At 39.6% G+C, this 17,126-nt stretch overlaps 2 protein-coding genes across 4 annotated transcripts; one reads left to right on the top strand and one right to left on the bottom strand.

Annotated features, from left to right (window-relative positions):
• Window positions 1-13: 13 nt before the first annotated feature.
• On the top strand, window positions 14-8,039 carry gnpnat1 (glucosamine-phosphate N-acetyltransferase 1). Its single transcript, XM_061667785.1, has 6 exons — window positions 14-229; window positions 3,789-3,956; window positions 5,254-5,316; window positions 6,389-6,516; window positions 6,644-6,705; window positions 7,125-8,039. Exons 1-6 carry the CDS (start codon window positions 217-219, stop codon window positions 7,270-7,272), a joined length of 582 nt encoding a protein of 193 aa, XP_061523769.1. The 5' UTR covers window positions 14-216; the 3' UTR covers window positions 7,273-8,039.
• Window positions 5,039-16,561, bottom strand: styx (serine/threonine/tyrosine interacting protein). Of its 3 annotated transcripts, XR_009767557.1 has the most exons (13): window positions 16,351-16,561; window positions 16,027-16,059; window positions 13,297-13,350; window positions 13,125-13,222; window positions 12,995-13,055; window positions 12,877-12,913; window positions 12,765-12,804; window positions 12,172-12,222; window positions 11,186-11,258; window positions 10,857-10,947; window positions 10,724-10,773; window positions 7,249-7,399; window positions 5,039-6,729 (listed from the first exon to the last, which is right to left on the bottom strand). XR_009767557.1 is itself a non-coding variant. In XM_061667760.1 (12 exons), the coding sequence occupies exons 1-12, from the start codon at window positions 16,531-16,533 to the stop codon at window positions 7,355-7,357; spliced, it is 816 nt and encodes a 271-aa protein (XP_061523744.1). In that variant the 5' UTR covers window positions 16,534-16,561; the 3' UTR covers window positions 7,235-7,354. The 3 variants fall into 3 exon arrangements, 2 of the variants coding, with proteins under 2 accessions (XP_061523744.1, XP_061523754.1); XM_061667760.1 differs by lacking the exon at window positions 5,039-6,729 and having other exon boundaries at window positions 7,235-7,399; XM_061667770.1 differs by lacking the exons at window positions 5,039-6,729; window positions 7,249-7,399 and having other exon boundaries at window positions 9,623-10,773.
• Window positions 16,562-17,126: the final 565 nt, after the last annotated feature.

Below are 17,126 nucleotides of genomic sequence, written 5' to 3'. Positions count from 1 at the left end.
ATGACGCCATCGAGGTGCGCCACTGTCCCAGGAAATTGCCACGTCACAGTGTGTCAGACGCAAACCCACAAAAGTGGTGTGGTCGAGGCCATTCAAAAATATGCTTCATTCCGAAAGTGAATTTTGTCGCTTGAATTACTGGGCAACTTGTAGAAGAGTTTAACAACGGAGCTACGTTATTCAACGCGGGACTTTCACCCTGTTGTCTCTTATTGAATGCTGTTTACCGGTAAGTACTTTAGCTAGCCGCGTATCAGAAATTTAGTGTGGTTAACTAGAGTGTTGACAGTTTAGCTTTTTGTAGCTACTATTCAGCGTCAAACTACAATCAGTTTTATGGTGTCTTATTAAACAGTTTGAATTAAAGTTTTGTATCTACTATTTAACAAATTAAATATTTGAAAATATGTAGAACAAACATGGCCCTTACTTGAAGCCATATAGGCAAGAAAAATCAAATCATTTAAACAACGCTGTAGTAAAAATAAAACTTATCCTCCTGAGGGTTTTATTGTTCAGGGTTTATCGAATGTGTTTGACAGGTATATATTTCAAAAGTAGCACCTAATCATAAATATCAGCTTTTGAGAATGATTTAAAGAGGGCCTTTTTTTTTTTTTTTATATATATATAAATCATATTAGTCTTGTCGCGGTGTGACTACTGACTAGTTACAGTCTGCAACAGACATGGACCCAATAAATGACAGCAGTAAAGTGTATGTTGCTATGGCAACGTTAGTCAAGTGATGACTGTTTCCTGACGTTCTTGGTGTGGGATGGGCGTATATCACAGTTGATATCCTGTTCTGGGACCATGCCCAGATCCTGCAAAGACAAATAGTATTTTATGACCCATGATAGTTCATTGCTGAGCATACTCACTTGTAAAGAATCTGAATCAGAGTGGATTTTATTGCCATTGTCGGTGAAAGGTACATTCACACCTAGGAATTATTCTTGGTCTGATGGTGCAACATGAAATAAAGGTGGTACATAAAAGCAGTGTAGTGTCACTTTTCCAACAGGAAATAATGAAAAAAGGCATAATTGTTCCACGGTCATACTGTCACCTCATTTAATCACGATCACAAAAAAAATAGTACAATTTTGGGAGGGATAAAGTGCTTGAAATTGCAAAAGTTATTTAAACAACAATTCAGTCTAACTGTGAATAGTGGTAAAATTCTATATAGGGGTCCTCTATTTACAGCGGTCTCGAAATACAACAGTATACAAGGCTATGAATGGTGCTCTCCCTTACCACTGTATTTAATGTTTTTCATGTCATTAGTAATGTGACAAGATTTCCCAAAAATGACTGTCTGTGAAAATGCTGAGTCTAGTTTGAATAGACACTTCAACCTGAGTACAACGCACAGAGAATTGTGAAAATTGGAGTGTGGGAAATTGAGTTTTTTTTTTTGTGTTGGAAAAAAACGTTTGTGTGTGATGTCGCCTATAGAAAATCTGGTCAAAAACTGCCTTCAAATTAGAATCCTTTGGCTTCATCTGCTATTCGGGGAGCCCTTTCTCCGATTGGCTGACAAGTTTCTGGGCCGAAATTTCGGGGGTTCTCCAAGTCGACACATTAAAATTACTGTGTTATTTCAAACGGCTAGACCTAAAACTTGACTTAAAAAGCACAAATGGGACATTATTTGTGAGAAGAGCAGTGTGGGCAGGAAAATAGCTTACTTTCGTTATATATCTGTATGTATTAGTTATGTAGGATTTTAGAGGCATTTGAAGTGCTCATGCTATTTATTTTATTTGTTTTCTTCTTTAAAGAAAATTCCACAAAGATGTCTGCCACTTATCACGTTGCAAATTTGATTGTAATGTATGATATTATGGCCTAGCCTGTTTTTCATACAAATATTTACTAGACTTTACACCGATTTGATCAGGCTAATCGGTACCGGCCGATATTTAGCATTTTATGCTGATCGGCTCTGCAAAAGACATTTACTCCGCGTCGCCGCGTGCACAGTATATTTGAATCCAAAAGCTAGTTTATTTTTAGCCTTGTCGCGTGTCTTTTGACGGAGTACTGTAAATATCTAACGGCCAAAGAAGTTATTTAAAAAAAAAAAAAAAAATTCATTCAGCATCCCGTTCTTTATCTTGTCAACTCAAATGCGACCGGATACACACGTTACCGTGGCGACGACAACAAGAGTGGAGCGAGCCGACGGTATTATAAGGACAAAATGGGGAAAAACGTGTGTTGGTGGTCACCGGTGCTCAGGACAGGAGAGGACGTTCGTTTAAAGCTTGCTTTAATTTCACATACTTTTAATACGATACGGCTCACAAGTAGACAATAAAATGTTATATAGCCTAGCAAGCTAGCGGTAGCACGAACGGTTGGACGTATACATGCCGCCGTTCTGTCGAAACATGCTCTAAAGTTTCGATGTGGGCGAAGTAATTTAATTACAGGAAGTAAGCACCCATCATTTCTGTCATGATCATTATGGGGAATGTGAGGTTACTCACCAACAGACAAACCTATGGCTGTTAGAAAACTGCAGTTGTTTGTTTACATTCAATCATTAGCTGCTGCCATTCCAAACAACGTTATGCAAGATGTGATCGCGAGATTACAATTTCAGGATCCTTGTGCCCTCTTCATCAGTGGAGACATAAACCATGTTCCACTGGCTCATCTATTAACAACTTCACACAACATGTAGACTGAAATGAGAGGGAATGAAACTCTAGTCTGGACATCCTGTATGCCAGTGTGAAAGGAGCATCCGGTTCTTCTTCTCTCCCTCCTCAGTTTGGGCGAAAGACGCAGGAGGCGCTGCTGGCGTGTCTCAATGTCACGGACTAATTTTATTTTTCAAGAAAAGCTTTTTAAGAAAGACTTCTATTAAAAGGAATTTTTTAAATTCAAATTATTTTTGTTTTCCATTCGATTTTACGTATGTACAACACTTTGATTCAGCTGCAGTTGTTTTTTTTTTTCTTCTTCAATGAGCTCTGTAAATAAAGTTGAGTCGAGAACTTCCGTTGTGTTGTCAATGGCTTCCTTGTGTCTTTCACCACTTTCTATTGTTGCGGTAAAGTTTTTGTTCTATAGTGGAAGCAGCTTACCCCACGATCAACCCTCAGTTGGCTCATACGACTTGCGAGACAGCGGTCCTCTTCTGTGCTTTCTTAGCAAGCATCCCAGATACTGCATGGGTAAGGATCAGATTATAATGGGTGTGAGGAAGAACGTAACAAGGGAAGAAATACACAGGTGTTACATGACGTAAGCAACTCCAATGTCACCATTTGCATCATTACTTATTAAACTTAAAGGGGACGTGATGCATTTTACATGATTTAAAACACGTCCTATGTCTCTTTAATAATTTGTGACATTTCGTCAAAATACCCCAACGATCAAAAGAAACGTTTCAAAATCTGAATCAAATGAATATTGGTACATCTTGTACTTCTTTTTCCTGTACCATTGTTTTGTTTATAACTACCTAGGGATATTTTTGTATATTGGTGTAAATATGTCATATAAAAGGGCTGTAAAGTGACAAAGAAGTCGTGCAAATTGCTTCTATGAGTGCTTCACTTCGACCTTGGTAAAGGTGTATTAAACCACAAATGACAGGATTCTGTCAGAATTTGTGTTTGTCAGGTCAAGGTTCTGTATGACGTAAAACAAACATACAAGATTGTTTAAAAAAAATAAATAAATAAAAATTCCTTTCCGATTCATTTTTCAAGACACACACAAATGCACGGCTTTGTGAGCTCATTGAAAGTCTTGTTTCCCAGGCCGAGGTTGTGGAATGCTGCTGGATGAGATGCCCCTGTTCGACCCCTCTCTACTTCAGGAGTTAGACTGGAGCGACAACAAGGTCTCCTTCTCCCCCCTAATCTCCCCCTCCAGCCCCGGCGAAGGCCTGGTGCTCAGGCCCCTCTGCACTGCTGACTTCAACAGGGGTGAGTGGCACATTTTGCACCATCTGGTAATCTCCAAAATGTCTCACAAAGTCGAAGTTTTACAGAGTCCAACAGTAGCAGTCCCAGGAGGCTGTTTAAGCTCAAGTTCAAACTGATTTCTAACAAATAAAACAATGAGTCAAATAGTCTCTAATATTCATTTATAATTACTGTAGAGGTACATTATTCCCCTGCATATATGCAAATCATGAACTCAGCTATTCACGTCATACTTGTGGACCTATCCTCCATTATTCATTGAAAATCTCACACATTCGCTGTTGTTGTGCTAAGGTTAAAGCCATGTATGATATAAAAGTGTCGCTTGGCGCCATCTTGTAGCATCATGTTGCCAAGGAACTGTGTTGAAGTGAGGGGAAGCCAGTCATTTAGTAGCCCTGTCTATTGCAAAGGTAGTGCTTTGCTGCCATTTTGTGGTATTAATAAGCAACTATATCCATCGCTGTATCACTTATAGCAATTATAAAACTTTTTCAACCTTTTTCAGCTTGCATAATGCCATTTTTTCAATTACTCCTAAACTTTTGCAATTTGCTGGAGGACTCGGTTTCTATACCCCTCAAATAGAATGGGATCACTGTTAAGTAACATTTTATCATGGCATGTTGTTACGGAAGTGCAAAAGCTGATTCCTGCTAACAAACCCCCTGAACCCTCTGACACCTCAAGAAATAAGAATATTTGAATTTTACAATCCCAAAAATATTTTTTTTATCCATAATAGTCACTTTCATGTTGTTTTAAACTCTGTTTTCATCCATCCATCCCATTTTCTGAGCCGCTTATCCTCACAAGGGTCGCGGGAGTGCTGGAGCCTATCCCAGCTATCATCGGGCAGGAGGCGGGGTACACCCTGAACTGGTTGGCAGCCAATCGCAGGGCACATATAAACAAACAACCATTCACACTCACATACACACCTCGGGGCAATTTAGAGACTTCAATTTACCTACCATGCATTATTTTTGGGATATGGGAGGAAACCGGAGTGCCCGGAGAAAACCCACGCAGGCACGGGAGAACATGCAAAGTCCAAACAGGCGGGGCCGGGGATTGAACCCCGGTCCTCCGAACTGTGCGGCAGATGCTCTAACTAGTCGTCCACCGTTCCGCCACTCTGTTTTCATGTTACATAAATTCTAATATACCATTGAGATTGTTCCTTCTGGCACAGAATGGCAGCTTTTAAAATCAGTGTAAAGTGAGTTGAATGTCAAGGTTGCTGATAGGCACAAATTTACATGATCAATTTACGCTGCTCATTCTTGTCTTGCAGGGTTCTTTAAGGTTTTATCTCAATTAACGGAGACTGGTGACGTCACCGCAGACCAGTTTATAAGTAAGTCAAATTACCTTCATTTCTTGTGTATAATACGCACCCCCAAAATTGACCCCAAAAATCAGGAAAACCCATATACCAATGTAAAATATGCACCATTGATTTGCTGCTATTCATATGCTCAAAACATGACGTGTTATCCGTATTTTATTAGGTTTTTCAAATAAATATTCTGCTCTGTGTGCATGCGCTGACGTTTGCCGCCATGGCCGACGGCAGAACAACCAAGTCACGAACAACACGACCATTAGCTTCTAGCTCTGCGAGTCTCTCTCCTCATGACCACGCCTGCGAGCTGAGCGATGCGTTCAAAAACACTTGGAAATAACAGCGCTGACCACAACCCATTAACAGTAACACACATACTTATGTTAGTTACTGTACACGGGTTCAATGATTACAGGAGACTCTAGTCTGTTTATCATGGGGCTTATTGTCAAACAACGAAACACAGCTACTGTGGGAAATAGCCAACGCTAGAAACAACAGAACAAAATAAATGCGATCTTCATTTCTATGCTAGTGCTCTCTCTCTTTCTCTGTGTGCGTGTGTGTGTGTTCAAACAGCGAGCAGCGCAATGCGTTCCAGCGCGGTACGTACCGGCGGCTGTTCAGAATCATCTTTATTTGTCAAGTGTGTCAAAACAGTCAAAGAATTTGTCTACGGTAGTTGGAGCTTCTCTAGTACGACAACAGACAGTCAATTGACAGAGAATACCTTTGAGACATAAAAACAGTGGTGTCCCCCTCGCTTAAAGCCCGGAAATGTATATTTAACGTGTGAAAGTTTATGTGCATTTTGATTGGCCGTAATCTGCAATGTTGCGCCAGAAATTAAAATTTTGATTCGAGGCAAAAACAGCGGCAGACTGATTGGGCACTCATGGAAACAGTTGCCAAAACATGCACACGCCGCGACAGTTCAGTCGGGTTTAGCCGCGTAGCTCGGTGTGTGGCAGCCTTTAAGCAGATCCTTAAGTGCCCAACAGCATCACTTATTATCATTTTACATTTTAGTAAGCTGAGTACCAACAAATGTGTATTAAAAAATCATGAATCTTTTGTCCTACAGAGAAATTTGAGCACATGAAGAAAACGGGGGACTACTATGTGGTGGTAGTGGAGGACACCAATCTAGGACAAATTGTGGCCACGGCCACTTTGATCACGGAACACAAATTCATTCATTCTTGTGCAAAGGTAGGTTACTGACTCTTAATACAACTTCCTCGCTATAAATTCCTTTAAGTATAGGAGGTGACTGAGGGCACTGAGGTGGTAATGCTGAGCTTGAATGAAAACTCTTATCTGTTGCGGTTGTTTGCAGAGAGGCCGAGTGGAGGAGGTGGTCGTCAGTGACGTGTGCAGAGGCAAACAGCTGGGAAAACTGTGAGTCGAACTCTGGTCTGAGACCTAAACAAAAAATTCAGTCACTTTTGTTATCTCTGCCCAAAAGAATATATTTATATCAATCTAGTTTATTTTGACCATGTGGAGATAATTCCAATTTTATTTTGGTGACACACTATAGTTTTCCTTAAATAGTAGCCTTCACTATAATAGACGCCATGCTCCAGTTAATCACAGTGTAATCCCCCTGAACAAAAAAAAAATATATATATATTTTAACATCTGTAAAGCCTGACAGTGAAGTTTAAAAAGGAAGTGCTGCTATATACATTGGCTCAAGTGACACTTGATTATTAAATCTTGTCCATTTTGGACTCTAAGTTCTTGTTTATCGGAAGAGGACTATGTGTTTGGCTTCCTCATCCAATACCCACCTGTCCGTCTTTTCTCTCCCTCAGGTTACTGTCCACGCTTACGCTTCTCAGCAAAAAACTCAACTGCTATAAAATCACACTGGAATGTGCACCCAATAATGTGGCTTTCTACCAAAAGTTTGGTTACGCCGCTTCTGACGAGACTTACATGCAGTGTCGCTTCTCCCACTGAGAACCTCCAGGCCTGGAACGCAGCTTTGCACGCCACCCTCTGACGTCAGCCGAGCAGAACATTGCGGTTTGGAGTGCGTCATTTAGAAACTTTGAGTTGTCCCGAGGAGCGTCATCCTGACTAAGAGCTGAAGTAAACACAAACACATGTCAAAGCCCCCTCCCCCTTCCACAGCGTCCCCTTTTTTTGTTTTGGTAACCATGGCTACCTCACAGTGGCGGAGCTCTGAAGAAGGGCTCGTCAGTTACTGTAAATGTCTTATTTTATTAGAATGGTGACGGAAAATAGGAATGAAATCAGCCAGACATTCAATGAAAGCTTAAGCTTATGTCCTTAAAGCATCCAATAATTCATTAATAAATAATTGATGGTCGAAGGCAAGTAACCAAAGAACCATTCATTGAACACTAATTCTTCTTTTCCTTTCGGCTTGCGCGTCATCCTTTTCCTGCATCCTCCTCTCGAACACCAACTGCCCTAACACTAAATAGTGCTCAAAAATTCATCACAATGATGGTATAAATCCTACAGGATTTAAAATCAATTTAACTAGGCAATGGGAGTTTATATTGTGTGTATGAAAGTCATGAACATTTTATATTTGGATAGCAACAACGATCACATTTTGTGAAAGGGCGATATGGATACAAAAATGATATTTGTACATTTATACTTGTCTTTTTTGCTAGTTGGGCAACGGGAACATATTTAATGTAATTTATTGCCAAATCTGTACAAAACTAAATAAAACAGTGGTAACCCATAACCCAGTCTGATTTCGTGTGCTTTTTGGGTTTGTAATTTATTCAATTTACAGCGCTGTGAAAAGGTATTAAGCCCCCTTCTCAAATTTTTAGTTTTTACAAAATTTCCTACTTTAACATCATCAAATAAATGTAAATGTCAGCCAACTATAACCCAAGTGAAGTTAAAATGATGTATTTAAATGATTTCATTTATTAAAGAGAAAAAAAAAACTATGCAAAGTTACCTGGCCCTTTGTGAAAAAGTAATTACCTCATTGTTAATTCATGAATTAATTGTGGCTAATCACAATTCTTGCTTAATTTTCCACTGATCACACCCAAGCCTGATTACCTCCAGACCTGTTCAATCAAGAAATCAATTAAACAGAATCTGTCCCAACAAAATCAAGCCAGACAAAAGATCTAAAAAAAAAAGCTGCTCCAAAATGACATGACCCAAATAAATTCCAGAACAGTCAAGAAATAAAGTAATTGACATCTATCAGTCTGGAAAGGGTTACAAAAGCCATTTCTAAAGCTTCAGGAATCCAGCAAACCACAGGGAGAGCCATTATCCTCCCATGGAGAAAACATGGAACAGTGGTGAACCTTCCCACGGAGTGACTGACAAGGATTACCCCAAGAGAACAGCAATGAGTCATCCAGGAGGCCACAAAGGAACTCAGGACAACTTATAAAGAAATGCAGGCCTCCCTTGCCTCAGTTAAGGTCAATGTTCATGACACAACAATAAGGAAGAGACTGGACAAAATGGCATCCGTGGCAGAGTTCCAAGGCCAAAAGGACTGCTGACCAAAAAAGAACATAAAGGGTCATCTGACTTTTGCAAAAAGAAAAAAAAATCCGAATGATTCCCAAGACTTCTGGGAGAATATTATATGAACTGACAAGATGAAAGATGAGCTTTTTGGTAGGTGTGTGTGTCGTTACATCTGGCGTAATGTAGCACAGCATTTCAGAAAAAGGTCATCGTACCAACAGTCAAACATGGTGGTAGTGTGATGGTCTTAGGCTGCTTTTCTCCTTCAGGACCTGAACAACTTGCTGTGATTTTGATTCTTTAACAGAAAATCGTGAAGGACAATGTTCAGCCATCAATTTGTGACCTCAAGTTGAGGTGCATTTGGGTTCTGCAGCAGGATAATGTTTTAAAATACACCAGCAAGCCAACATCTGAATGGCTTAAAAAAACAAAATGAAGGTTTTGGAGTGGCCTAGTCAAAATCCAAACTTGAATCTGATTGAAATGCAGTGGCATGACCTTATAAAGGCCGCTCGTGCTTGAAAACCCTCCATTTTTGCTTAATTTAATTTAAACAATTCTGCAAGCAAGAGTGGGCCAAAATATCTCCACAGAGATGTGAGACTCTTATTGCCAGTTATAGAAAACACTTGATTTTCATTGTTACTGCTGAGGATGCCCAACCAGTTATTAGGTTTAGGTGGCCATTACTTTTTCAAACAGGGCCAGGTAACTGTTTTTTTTGCCCCCTTTAATCAATTTTATAATTTTTAAAAAGGCATTTCAAGTTCAATTTGGTTATATTTGCCTGGTATTTACATTTGTTTGATGAACTTAAAGTGGGGAAACTATGCAGAAATATAAGAATTTGATAAGGGGTCCAATACTTCACGGCACTGTAGTTGGATTGCAGTCAGGGCATGACAGTAGACTAGTGGTTATGTTTCTCAGATATGAGGTCTGGTGTTCAAATCTCTGCTTCACATGCTTTCCCCATGTTGGCTGGATTTTCTGCAGGTCCTCAAACTTCCTTCTAAATTCCCAAAACATGCATCGTAGGTTAATGGATGACTAAATTGTCCATAGGTCTGCATAAGGTTGGGCATGGTTAGAATTTGAACGATTCCAGTTGAGAGTCCGGTTCCTTTTGATTCCAATTCTTTCAAAGGGCGGGGTCGTCAACGTTTGAATGGTTTAAATCAAGGTTATTCAAACTACGGGCATCAGTTTCTTTTTAGCGGCCCGCGGCATAGACTAAAATAAACACGATACAGCCCGTGTCATTTACAGTACTTACTTTCTACACTGGGTAGACTTTGTTTCCAAAGAAAAACATTTAGGGGGCCTTACACACAAAAATTTGGCCTAAACACAAACAAAATAAATTTTGGGGGGGGTAAAATAAGCCCAGCGACACCACTGCTCATAACTACTCAAGAAGATGGAGCAAACTCCAAATGGGTTCAGACAGACTTTTTATTATGCAACAATTAAATCCTATCCAACAATAAGCCTGATATTAGTTGTTAATCCTATGACACCAAAATAAAGGCATTAACTATCCATCTTCATCAAGTCCTGCGATGGGCGACGTCCTGGCCACTTTCCCCTTTCCCCGCCTGCCCCCCTTCTGGCAGTCTACACAAATTCAAGTATCGAAAGTGCATTATTGCAATACTGTCCCGCTGCAAATGCAAAAATGCTTTAAATACTATAAAACTGCAAAATTTTCCCATCAGTGCATTTAGCTCAAGAAACAACAACAACAAAAATGTATTTGCTCAGACCTTCACATCTCAGACATGAGTGGTCTCCCGCCCCTATCCCCTTAGAAAAAGGTTCAAATATCTACATTTTTCATCCCATTTAAAAAAAAAAAAAAAGTGCAATGCGCCACGTGGCTAAATGTAAGCAAGGCTCATCCATTTTGTGCTGCTGTGACCTGCATTGCTCCAAAGTCGTCATCTTCCTCCAGGCTGCGCTTACGGCTTCCTGTTCAAAGGCAGGTCAGGACAACTTGGTTATAAACTGCAAAACACCATTTTGACAATCAAACTCCTTGATTGTGTGCAGACCTGGCATGCCTCCTTGTAAGAAGGAGCGGCCCAGCTGCATGGGCGACATCATTTTAATGGTGAGTTTGGCGAGGTAGATTGCTTCATACTCCTGCAAACCAAAACACACATCAACCGATCTCAGGAGGTTCCACTAATGGGATTTTTTGTGTGATCCAAAAATAGACAATTGTGATAACCAAAGGACCAAGAATGGTCAACATATAGCATGCTGTAGAGATGGAAGCAGTAAGTGGAAGTTTCAGAATTTTATGACAGTTAGACCACAGTATTCTCATTTACTCAGATGGCTCTGTATATATTAATACTTGCTAAAGGTTGACGCTCACCTGAAGCTGATGCACAAATCCCAAGTTGGGGTTAATGCAGAACCTCCTTTCCTGGATGTGGTTGAATGCATCCCTGAAGTGAACACACACAGGTTAGAATGGGCCACCAATATGATGCCTGCGGGCACCATGTTGTCCCCAGGGACCACATGAGTAGCCTGCGGGCCTGTTTTAAAAATAGCTCACCGGTGATGGGACATTGTAATTTCCTAGGAATGTTGTAGAAGTGATCATTTGAAAATGTGTAAACAAAGATTTCTAGACAAAGTGCTGCATATTTCCTCTACCTTGTTAAAGGGGACATATTTTGCCAAATCTTCAACCCAGAGGCAACCAATCAGAGGAGAGGGGGCGGTTTTAGCCAAATATGGACAAAGCGGATACAAAACTCTGTCAAACAGAAGTAGCTATCAAAAGGGCTTTTTCTGGACACTCGTACGACAAAACCAAGTTTAAAAAAAAATATTTTAAAATGAAATTGACACTTTCATCCTAAGTCCATAAGGAGAGTCACTCTATATAGGTCTAAATAGCCAAAATACAGGACCTTAAAATCACTGTCGATAATTGTGAGATTATTAAATATGATCAGTGTCTTCACATAGATGTATATTTACAGTTAATAACAATTAAAAGTAACGAGCAAATTTGTTACTTCAGAAGTGTTTATCAAACTGGTAGCCCGCAATCATTACCCAAAAAATAAATCTGTTTCAAAAAGGTTAATGACCCCTGGGTTAGAACATGACACACAGAAAACCTTTGCTTTTCTTTTTCTTTTTTAACAACATGACTCCACAAATTCGAAGTACTCTAAACCAGCATCACTTCATGTGTCCACTCACCAGCCACAACATGAAGTAAACTTGCGCAATCTTACAATATGTCCATTAGCATCTTGAGAAGAATTACCAAATGCTAAAGAGTGTAATATGAAAAACAAAGCAGTTTGAGAGCCAAAGACAAAATGGAGGACAAAGACTCACCTGTATTTCATTCCAAATGTTTCCATTATGTAGGCAATCACTAAGGCAGCACTGAGGGGAGGGGGGGGGGGAAAGACATTTTAAGAGTTGCAGCTTAAACTGTCAATGCCCACGAGGCTACTTTGGAAAGAAATGATTGACGACATACCGTTTTCTGACATGTTATGGACCAAACCAGTACCTGAATTATAATAGATTTTTCTTCCCCGTTTATTTGAAATAATGTGCTGTTTTTTAATAAAGGGATGGAAATGTACTTTTTTATCCAACAAATGAGAATATTTACTTATATTCAGTATTTAAATTTCAAGGACTTGGACAATTTTAACTTAAACAAGGTCGCTAAGGGATGAATCAATTATTAAAATTGTCGATTAATTAGATAACTGATCAACTGATTTATTGTTAGTCCTCTAAAATGCTACCATAGGAAATCGAAATAAATCAAATTCACAACTGTACAACCTTGAGTGCATTCACCATTTGACATTCCACTGTGCTTTAATTCCCATCAAATGACAACCGCATAAATTCATGCTGTCACACGAGGTTACAAATGAATGCAAAACTGAACAAAAAAAACAGTACAGTACCTTCTTGAGATTCCTGCATTACCGTGAACCAGTACCTTTCCTAAAACATGAGGGGGAAAAAAACTAATTTAATTTTTCAAGGTTGTGCTGTCATTTAAGAACGTGCCCTCACCTCCTGTTGCTAAACAGCCATCAATAAATTCTTTAGTCTGGAGGCAGAAAACAAGCACCGAACTTTATGTCATGTCGTGAAAAGGTTGCCATGAGACCTAAATAGCGTTCCAACTCACCGTGGGAAAAAATCTTATGATATTTTCCACTGGATTGTCTGCAATATCCAACACAAGGTATCTGTAAAGAAATACACCAAGAGTCAGACAGGAACAAGAACGCACTACTGAATTAATTTACAATTCTTACCTAAATGTATGAGGGAAATTAGGTTTAATAAAATTGGCTTCAATGTCTTGGCGCACACACACGACGTGCGTGATGCCCTGTCTCTCCAGAACCTGCAGCTACCACCGCCAAACACAACATGTTATTTTACATGCATTTTAGCAATGAATGCCACTGTGTAATAAAGAATTACCTTGCTTTTCATGGCAGCAGAGTAAGGACCTAAAAACAGTCCTGGTACTATTTCCTAGCAAAAGAAGAGAAAGACACAGGTACCATTTTGTGAATGATTTAACACACTGTATTTAATCTCACTTGATTGTGCGGGTGTAACTAATGAGGCGTCGACTGAGTAAGAGTAAAATATATTATACGCAAAGTTAGGGATAAGGGTGGGCTACATGGGCAAATAACCATGGGCGGTGTAAATCTCTACTTGCTTCCCTGGGCATTTATGCGGGACATTGTTCAAGAATACTGTATATCATTATTTAACAACTAACTTCAAGTTATGTCCAGGCTGTATACAGGAGAATATGCCAAATCAATCAGGTTCGCACAATCCTATTTTAGTTCAGCTTTTGGTAAAAAAAATTTTTTTTAAACAAATGTCCAAAAATTGAGATATCAAAATAAAATCCTAATTCAATATTTTAAACCAAATAGACAAGTTTGTCACTACAGGCACACAGTGGCATATAAATCTGGCTAGAAATGTAGTTGATGGCGTTTTTTAGGTCTTGCAAACGTTTACTTGTTTTTGTCAAATAGTACGTGTTTGCTAAATGACTCAGCGAGGGTTTTCTGTGTGTTTTGCAGATTTTCTCATCTTTTCTTTAGCAGAAGTCGTGGATGGATGACTGGAAGGATAATATAGTCATCCCGTAAGGGAAATTAGATTTACTAGCTTCATTAAATTTGAAAACCTTTCCACATGAATAGGTGTTTCTTATGAAGAGTGAAATTGAAAAAAGATCAAGCTTTACAATCACACACTCGTAATTTTGAAATGTGTGAGATGTCATAACCGGGGAATATTTCTCTCTCTTTTTTTTTAATTCCCGGTGACAAGTTTAGTAACTGATACTGGTAATACAGTACAGCGTTCAAATAGGCAGTGACACGGGATAGTGAAATACGGTATTTTCTTACAAACAGCTGTGGCAGGAGTAGGGCTATGCAAGCTAGCTCTTTCATCAGCCTCACCAGCAGCTGGGATGACTATGAGTACACAGTTTTCTTTGTTAATGTTATCCAAAATGAATAAATCCTCCAGTAAATATACGATCGTAACAGCGGCGTCTATTCTCTTCATTTCGCTTTTAAACTGGCCGCGTTTGGGTAGCCAGTACATACATCGGTGGCCTGTGTCACTTTCCTGTTGCCCAACAAAAAAAATAAAATATATACATGCGTTCCACTGATGTAAGTTGTTTCATTTCACCAACTTGTTAAGCTGCTAAACTCCTGAAAAGATTGCTCGGCCTGCTACTTTGAGAGTGAGAGTTTATTTTGCTTGCCACTGAGTGACGTGACTGAATCATGTGCGCAGATGCCGTCCATGCACCCGTTTGGTTATTTTCTTTTAGAGACAGTATGAATACTTAATCACATACAATTGCACATCATTAAAGCAACGTTCACATTGTACTAGAATTATCTTTATTCCCCAAGTCTGTCAAAAACACAACAGGAATTTGTCTCCGGTAGTTGGAGCCGCTCTAGGGATGACAACAGCCAGCCACTGTGATAAAATATACTTTTAGGACATGAAAACACACTACGGAGAGTCACTGATCAATGAAAGGTTACCAGTAATGTGGTAATGCTGATACAATGGCACTTGTGCAAATGATGCAGAGTCCTCAAGCAATTTCGAGCAGTGTGAAGTGACAAATACTACAGTGACAACTGTGCAATGGTGCAGAGTCTTCAAGCAATGTAAGCAGTTTAAAGCCACTAGTCGTGCGATAATCTGGAACAGTGACAATTGTGCAGCAAGTTATCAAGCACATAAGTGGCCATTGTTGGTCAACAACACTTAGGCAAATAATGCAGAGTGACGAGACTACTACAGTGAGTGCGCAAATAATGTAGTAGTGTCTTAACAGAGTAATTGGCAGCATGTTACAATGGAATTGTAAGTCAACTGTTTTCTGATATATATCGTCCACCCCTTCGAGAGAATTTCAGAATGAACCTGAAGTGCACTATAACCTAAAAGGTAAACTTTTGAATGCACATGTCCAACTTTTCAGTGTTTGAGTACCTTTTACACAACTTGCTGTTCTCTAATCAGGAGCTGAATGGCAACATTCACAACAATCATTTTACAGGTTTCAAAGTGATGACATACACTGCAGCACTTTCAAAATCAAGTAATTGGTAAGCCTGTATTTTTCTTTAAGGGTAGGCTAATAATATTAGATGACGTTGAGCCAATTACAATTAAAACAAATATAAGAGGGGTCTAGTTCCAAATGATTATACAGTATATTATATATATATATATATATATATATATATATATATATATGTATTTGTTTCTTCAAGGCGAGGGTTCACTGTATTATCACAGTTAAAAATGCCGTGATGGCCGCTGTTTGATCTTGGAACGAATGAGTCCCATTTCCGTTGTTTCCTATGGCAACATTTTCTTTCAAATCCGTCCTGGAGATTCCACTGCAAATCAAACCTACTTGCAAAATCACTTTGACTCATACAGCCATGCTGTAGCACAAATATTTATATATACTACTTGCAAAATCACTTTGACTCATACAGCCATGCTGTAGCACAAATATTTGCAGCAACTACGAGCTATAAGGATGAAATGTAATGTTTGACATTTGAATAGCTATTCGCAAGAAGACCAGTAAAACACTGGCGGGTGATAAAAGCAGTTAATGACAGTTGAACATACCTGCATTTCACGTCTCATTGGATAGGCCCAGTCCTGTGAAAACAAAATATTTTAATTATTTATTTACAAACGTGGAACTAAAGAGTCTTTGTCCGTTGGAACGACAGTCCTACGTGACGTACTAATGCTAACAAGCTAGGCTAGTGGTCGTTAACTCAGAATAGAAAGGTTAATTTGACAAGACTACATTTTGAGAATATGCGACGCGCGTGATACAATTAAAGGGTCGTCGTCCCGCAAAAGTGACATATTTGCACACACACAGTTCATTTATTTTGTGTTTCGCGACTGTTAGCTGTGGTTAGCCAGCCGTCCAGAACCCACCAGGAGCTCCTCCTTGGTGGAAGGCAGAGACGGAAACTGGACCTTCGTCTCCTCGTCCATTCCGCTGAGGCGTTCGGCCAACGCTCGCCGGGCTCGGTTCGGCTCGACGCGTCCCGATTTGGCTCTTGTCTCTCGGGCGGGGTTAGCTGGACAGTCGATGTAATTCGTCGCCAGCCTCCGCATGCATGTCCGCCATGCTGTTTCCCCTGACGCTCAGAGAGGGTCACGTGACCACGCGGACGGCGGACGGGGCGTGTGAGGTGAGCGACAAAATAGAGAAACAGTGACATCTGCAGGTAAAGGTTGGAAGTGCACAGAAGCGACACCCAATTATAAAATGATCTTTGACGTCAAACTGGAAAGACAAGTGTTGTTTTTCCCCCTCGTTTATTTATTTGGCAAGTGTTATGTAATTACTATGTACACGCTTGTGTAATAATATTGAATATCAATTATTGAATCCTGCGTCAAGGTCGGTGATTTTAAACAACATCATTTAAAAAAATAGACAAAAAAACAACTTCTGGGCAAACTTGTGCTCAAAGGCAACATTAGAGTTTAAAAACGGGAAGTTGGGCCTGGTTATTTGTTGATGAGATTAAATAAAAGAGTAAAATGTGTTTGTAAAATATGAAACAAACTATTTCAACAACAAAACCATAATACATTCAAATTGTATTGTATTATACAGTGAATGCATTGTAATATCTGAACTGGGCCGTCAAGTGCGGGGCCAGTTGATTGAAGGAACATTTCACCTGAAAGAGCCAAGGGAC

Source organism: Phycodurus eques, chromosome 2 (assembly GCF_024500275.1).
Source record: "Phycodurus eques isolate BA_2022a chromosome 2, UOR_Pequ_1.1, whole genome shotgun sequence".
In the NCBI taxonomy this organism is placed as follows: domain Eukaryota; kingdom Metazoa; phylum Chordata; class Actinopteri; order Syngnathiformes; family Syngnathidae; genus Phycodurus; species Phycodurus eques.
This window is presented reverse-complemented; position numbering and strand designations above follow the sequence as displayed.